General features: G+C 37.3%; 1 protein-coding gene across 5 annotated transcripts in view; it reads left to right on the forward strand.

Moving 5' to 3' along the window:
• LOC130407197 (serine/threonine-protein kinase pim-3-like) overlaps positions 1-6,394 on the forward strand; it is a 35,340-nt gene extending 28,946 nt beyond the window's left edge. For all 5 annotated transcript variants that reach the window (XM_056729934.1, XM_056729937.1, XM_056729933.1 and 2 more), the window contains 3 exons: positions 5,082-5,460; positions 5,648-5,758; positions 6,244-6,394. In XM_056729934.1, the coding sequence (XP_056585912.1) occupies positions 5,082-5,460; positions 5,648-5,758; positions 6,244-6,353 (600 nt within the window). In that variant the 3' untranslated portion in view covers positions 6,354-6,394. The remainder of the gene's footprint in view (positions 1-5,081; positions 5,461-5,647; positions 5,759-6,243) is intronic.
• The last annotated feature ends 969 nt before the right edge of the window (positions 6,395-7,363 follow it).

A 7,363-nucleotide genomic window follows, 5' to 3' on the forward strand; every position in this document is an offset into this window, starting at 1 on the left:
GCTCGGTTTGAACTTCAGCAAGTGTTTACCACGTCTAGAAGCCAAAATGGATTGAGTTTATGCTATGTGACTGGCTGATTAGCAATTTGACTAGCAAATGATGTATTTATTAAAGACAAGTTTAAAATAGTAATTTTAAATGTATGATATTTCACCTTTTTGACTGTTGTGAAGGCATGCCTCTTCCGATAAGAATCACATGTTGCATGCTTGTTTTGTGTCATAATATGTATAATAGTACTTAATGGCAAGTCAGTTGGATTATTTCTTAAGGAGTAGCGACCTATAACATACTCGTTTCACGCTAATATAATAAAGCACCCTGTTATGGTCACAAAACTAAAAATACTCAACATATTTTTGATGATTATTGACCTAGAGAGTCCAAAGAAATGTACTGTGGTGGAAATTTTGAAATTGCTTGAAAATCCTTGAACAAGTTAGCAAAAGTAGGTTTTTTACATCATAACCAATAAGTCAAAAACAATTTGATAGACATCAATGGTTCAAGAGGCAAAGTTGTTATGAATAAGGAGATCTATCGTTTGATATGAATAGTTTTTGTATTAGTCAAATGTCACGTGACACAGAGTTGTCTAGGCCACCAAAAGACATGTACATTTAGCCATTTTTACTGTTATAGCACCACCTAGTGTCCAAACGCCATGTTATTTTGTATGGGACCTCGGAGTGATGATCTACATATATTTCCCGAGGCATATGATGATATGTTAAGCCGTTCTGGATTTATGGCCATTTAAATGTGATAGGCTCCACCCATTCTTTTATTTTGGCGCCCCTAAGCGACCGTGAAAGGAAATTTCTACTTTTTTTCAATAATTATTTACAAACACTTCCCACAGAAGTCATCTGCATTGTTTTGGTTCCGATCGGTCGAAAATCCAACGACTAGTTTGCGAAGGTAGGTTTTTGACCTCATCAGCGATAACTCACAAACTATTCGATTGACAGAAGTTGTTCCAGAGGCAAAGTTGCTCAGATAGAAGAGTACTATCCTATGATACCAATAGTTTCTGTATATGTCAAATGTCACGTGATACACAATTGTTTAAGCACTCCTAAAGCGTTATTTCGCCCCCCGGTGGCCGAATGAGTTCACATTTCTTACAGACCTTAAAGACCATGAGACGAATAAGCCCAGCGAGCGTTGTTTTGTTCGGCCTCCGTTAACCCGGTCTAATAAGTGCTCAAACTTCATTGGCCAATGGCGGCCATGTTTTTTAAGATACGCCAATGTCCTTTTAGATATTCATGTAGAATGAGACAAAGACACACCATACCAAATAATAAGTCAATCGGGCAAACTGTTGCGTAGTTATGGCCATTTTGTAGCTCATCCAAATTATAGCGCCACCTAGTGGCCAAACGCAGGATTCTTTTTACTGTGACCCCGGATTGAGGGTCTACACATATGTTCCAAGCCCCATGAAGATATCTCAAACAGTTCAGGAGTTATGGCCATTTTAGTTCAATATGTTACTTCCGTTTTGGACATTTTTGCGCCCTCTAGCGATGGGGGATGAAAATTTCAACTTTTTTTTAATAATTATTCATATTCACACTCCACAGAACTCATCAGCGTTGGTTTTGTTCCAATAGGGCAAAAATCCAGGGACTAGTTCATTTTTTATTTTTTTCATAAAATGCTAATTAGCGAAAAAATTTGCATACCGGAAATGAATTCGGAGATATACATTTTTTAAGTTTTGAGCCAGTGATTACTCTGATATAAAATACTTGGGTGTGCAACAAACGGTTTAGGAGTAACATGCGTAAACGCGTTTTTTATCGCTGTAGCGCCACCTATGGGTCGATTTGGCTGGCTCCGTATATCTGAGTAGCGACAAGGACTACAACCATCTGACCAAGTCTCAGCCCTGTCGGCCTTACGGTTTGGGCTGCAGTATCAGTTCTAGGGAAGAAGTATAATAATAATAATAAAACCAACAAATACAATAGGTTTCTAGCCCTTCGGGCTCGAACCCTAATTAAAGCTGCAAGCAGCATTTAGCGGGTTCGAGCAGTCTAAGGCCTCTATTGGCCTTGCCATTGTCAACTAGGCTCAGGAATGGCACCGTAACAAATCCACAACGAATGACACTCTTCCACACCAAGAAATATGACAGAAACGGTTGGTAACTTTTAATACAGACCATGCATGCGTACACTCGTATGCAAAAACGGGCGTAAACCGATAATACCTAAGGGACGAGTGCAATAAACCATTTCTCATGTCTCTATGATGATTTGTTGCAGAGATAGAGATCTTGCTAAACGGTTGCTAAGCTAACCTGTTCGGTTGCCATGGGTGTCAATTAATACCTGTCAATTAATAACACATCAAACCACAAGCCAAACGAACCAAGCCCCGTGTCTTTATAATACTCTACTGCAGAGATTTAGGTCTGGCTAGACGATTGCAAAAAATAATCTGTTTGGTTGCTAAGGGCGTGGCTTGGCAGCTGTCAATTGATAAAGAATGAAGCCATTAGCAAAACAAAGCAACTCCTGTGTCTCTAAAACATTCTATTGCAACTATATAGGTCTTTTTTTTAATACAATGCACATTCTTCAAAATAGCTTATTTTGTGTTCTGAAGAATTGATAAAAAAAATACGACCAATTTAAATAGATAATTGATTCACATTCATGGTCTGCAACAATATTCCAGAAGACCTTGCCATTTAAGTGATGCTTATTTGGTTGAGTCTGGTGACTCTGAAGGCCATTGGAGTACAGTGAGCTTATTATCATGTTTAAGAAACCAGTTTGAGATCATTTGAGCTTTCTGACATGGTCCATTTTTTACTGCTGGAAGTAGCCATCAAAACATGGACATGGTTGGCAACAATCCTCAGGTGGTATGTGTTATCTAATATATCCCATACCATATATCCAATTGTTTCTCCATTTTGATGCTCGGTTTGAACTTCAGCAAGTGTGTTTACCATGTCTAGAAGCCAAAATGGATTGAGTTTATGCTATGTGACTGGCTGATTAGCAATTTGATTAGCAAATGATGTACTTATTAAAGACAAGTTTAAAATAGTAATTTTAAATGTATGATATTTCACCTTTTTGACTGTTGTGAAGGCATGCCTCTTCCGATAAGGATCACATGTTGCATGCTTGTTTTGTGTCATAATATGTATAATAGTACTTAATGGCAAGTCAGTTGGATTAATTATTAAGGAGTAGCGACCTTCACCGTACTCGTTTCACGCTAATATAATAAAGGACCCTGTTATGGTCACAAAACAAAAAAAACTCAACATGTTTTTGATGATTATTGACCTAGAGAGTCCAGAGAAATGTACTGTGGTGGAAATTTTGAAATTGCTTGAAAATCCTTGAACAAGTTTGCAAAAGTAGTTTTTTTACATCATCACCAATAACTCACAAACCATTTGATAGACATCAATGGTTCAAGAGGCAAAGTTGTTATGAATGAGGAAATCTATCGTTTGATATCAATAGTTTGTGTATTAGTCAAATGTCACGTGACACACCGTTGTCTAGGCCACCAAAAGACATGTACATTTAGCCATTTTTACTATTATAGCGCCACCTAGTGTCCAAACGCCACGTTATTTTGTATGTGACCTCGGAGTGATGGTCTACATATATTTCCCGAGGCATATGATGATATGTTTAGCTTTTCTGGATTTATGGCCATTTAAATGTGATAGGCTCCACCCATTTTTTATTTTGGCGCCCCTAAGCGACCGTGAAAGGAAATTTTAACTTTTTTTCAATAATTATTTACAAACACTTCCCAAAGAAGTCATCTGCATTGTTTTGGTTCCGATCGGTCGAAAATCCAACGACTAGTTCGCGAAAGTAGGTTTTTGACATCATCAGCAATAACTCACGAACCGTTCGATCGATAGAAGTTGTTCCAGAGGCAAAGTTGCTCAGAATGAAGAGTACTATCATATGATACCAATAGTTTCTGTATATGTCAAATGTCACGTGATACACAATTGTTTAAGCACTCCTAAAGCGTTATTTCGCCCCCCGGTGGCCGAATGAGTTCACATTTCTTACAGACCTTAAAGACCATGAGACGAATAAGCCCAGCGAGCGTCGTTTTGTTCGGCCTCCGTTAACCCGGTCTAATAAGTGCTCAAACTTCATTGGCCAATGGCGGCCATGTTTTTTAAGATACGCCAATGTCCTTTTAGATATTCATGTAGAATGAGACAAAGACACACCATACCAAATAATAAGTCAATCGGGCAAACTGTTGCGTAGTTATGGCCATTTTCTAGCTCATTCAAATTATAGCGCCACCTAGTGGCCAAACGCAGCTTTTTTTTTACCTTGACCCCGGATTGAGGGTCTACACATATGTTCCAAGCCCCATGAAGATATCTCAAACAGTTCAGGAGTTATGGCCATTTTAGTTCAATATGTTACTTCCGTTTTGGACATTTTTGCGCCCTCTAGCGATGGGGGATGAAAATTTCAACTTTTTTTAATAATTATTCATATTCACACTCCACAGAACTCATCAGCGTTGGTTTGGTTCCGATAGGGCAAAAATCCAGGGACTAGTTCATTTTTAATTTTTTTCATAAAATGCTAATTAGCGAAAAAATTTGCATACCGGAAATGAAATCGGAGATATACGTTTTTTAAGTTTTGAGCCAGTGATTACTCTGATATAAAATACTTGGGTGTGCGACAAACGGTTTAGGAGTAACAAGCGTAAACACGTTTTTTATCGCTGTAGCGCCACCTATGGGTCGATTTGGCTGGCTCCGTGTATCTGAGTAGCGACAAGGACTACTACCATCTGACCGAGTCTCAGCTCTGTCGGCCTTACGGTTTGGGCTGCAGTATCAGTTCTAGGGAAGAAGTATAATAATAATAATAAAACCAACAAATACAATAGGTTTCTAGCCCTTCGGGCTCGAACCCTAATAAAACTAACAAATACAATAGGTTTCTAGCCCTTCGGGCTCGAACCCTAAAAATATAGAAAATGCATTTTTTATAGTGGTCTCAAAGTAAATGAGACTACAGTCAGCTAACCTTTTTTTGTGCTTTTTCACCAGTCTAAGGGCGAGCATCTACCCAAAGAAGTGGCTTTACAGCAGGAGCTACATAAATCAGAGACATGCCCTTATATTGTTAAAATATACGACTGGTATCTGGAAGATCAGCTCATCATGACTATGGAATACCCACGGCCATGCATGACCTTGCATGATTTCATCCAATGTCATCCAAGTCTTCTGAGTGAAACCTTGGCACGTCGTTTGATGACCCAAGCAGTAACAGCAGCCAAATACTGGATTGGGCACGGTGTCAACCATGGTGACTTGTCATGCGACAACTTCTTGATCAATACAGATCTGATGCAGGTGAAAATTATAGATTTTGGAAACGGCATGCTTATCTCGACTACCAACAACCTATTGTCAGGATACTGTGGTGAGTTTCTGTGCTTCTATAGCATTAAGCCCAGATGTGATGACACTTTTATAAAAACTGTTTCCAAGCTTTGTGTTCCCCCTGTAACACATTAGCAAAACTTACAGGGATGATGGATGCCGTTATTCTGTGACTTCAATAAGTTTTACTGATTAAATGTTTTGCTCACTTCTTGCTTATGTTACAGACAGTGCGTATGCGGTTGCAGATACTGTCTGTGGTTTGGGTGAACTTCTGGCAAAATTGGTGGGTTCCTGTCACTTCACTGGCATCACTCACAAACACATCGTATCTGAAGGTAAGAGAACAGCACTAACAAAACATCTTTAAATGTTAAATGCAAACTAAGCATCTGCACTAATTCTGGGAGTCCTCACCAAATGCAACTTCCCTGGTATAAATGAAAAGGAAATGTTGGATATTAAACTTTAAAACACACCACAAAAGTGCTTAACAAATGTATAGACCACCACCTAATGTCTCTGTACTGGTTAATTCAGCAGTATGTGTAAGACCTTTAATACAGTAGTATTTCTAATGCAAAAATATAATTATTACTGTTTTCCATGAATTTAATAATCTACTTTTCATAAGAATGTCAGATTTTTTATTTCAGGTCCCCAAGAGTTTATTTAACAAAACGCAAGATTTTGACAGATTTCTTAAATATCTGTTTCCTCTAATGGTGGTCTAATAAATAAGTTTAACACTATATTTCAGTGTTATAAATGGCAGTGTGTTATAAGGAAACTAAATTAGTGTATATTCCTTTTGACCAAAAAGAATGCCATGACTTGATAAACCGCAGCATATGCACGGAACCAGCCGACAGGCTAACATTAGATGAGTTCTCGGATCACAAATGGTTCGTGCTGGAAGAAGGACAAGAGTGATTTTCCATACTGCAGATAGATTTATTTTGCTGGTCTTTGAGAAGTTTATTTAAAGTTTTAGATAGTTTAAGATAGTTTAAAAGGTTTAGGATGCGTTTCCTAAACTTACATTTTTGTTATATTTTACAAGCAGTTACTGTATAACTGATTAATGATTATTATCTTTTTCATAATAAATTATCTTTTTTAGTAGTTTATTGCATGATAAATTATTATGTTGTGTTATTTTTATTTTATAGCATATTGTGAATTATTTATTTCTCTCCACCAAAGGCACAAAAAAGGATCCATGTAAAACTTTTCAGGTTGTATAAAGTCTTTAAAGTGATAGTTCATACAAAAATAAAAATTCTCTCATCATTTACTCACACTCTTGTGATTTCAAACCTTTATGACTGACTTTCTTCTGCAGAACACAAAAGAAGATATTTTAAGAAAGTTGGTAACTGAACAGCACTGATCCCCATTCACTTCTAATGTACAGACACAAAACCACAAATCTTTCTGCAGAACACAGAAGATATTTTGAAGAATGATGTTATCTCGCCTCCATTCCCTTGCGTTGGTTTTGTGTCTGTACATTAGAAGTGAACAGGGATCAGTGCTGTTCAGTTACCAACTTTCTTAAAATATCTTCTTTTGTTTTCTGCAGAAGAAAGTCATTCATTAAGGTTTGAAATCACAAGAGGGTGAGTAAGTGATGACAGAATTTTCATTTTTGGGTGAATCACTAATGCAAATGTAAAAGCAAAAAATTTCCAACACACTGACCTTGACAATATAAAGAAGAGAAAACAAAAACTGGAGAAAGAATTGCTTTGAAGGGGACTTTGTAGTAAGTGCTACATCACTATTTCAAAAAAAATCTGACCTAACATCGCTTTTTCCTGGCAAAACATGACTGATACCTGCATTTTATCTATAGAATTTAAATAAAATGCATTTGGGCCCAAGCATGTTTTTGTTGTTTTTATTTAAGAATAATAGAGAAAGGGAATTCCAAAAATGAA

Source organism: Triplophysa dalaica, chromosome 18, assembly GCF_015846415.1.
Source record: "Triplophysa dalaica isolate WHDGS20190420 chromosome 18, ASM1584641v1, whole genome shotgun sequence".
NCBI lineage: Eukaryota > Metazoa > Chordata > Actinopteri > Cypriniformes > Nemacheilidae > Triplophysa > Triplophysa dalaica.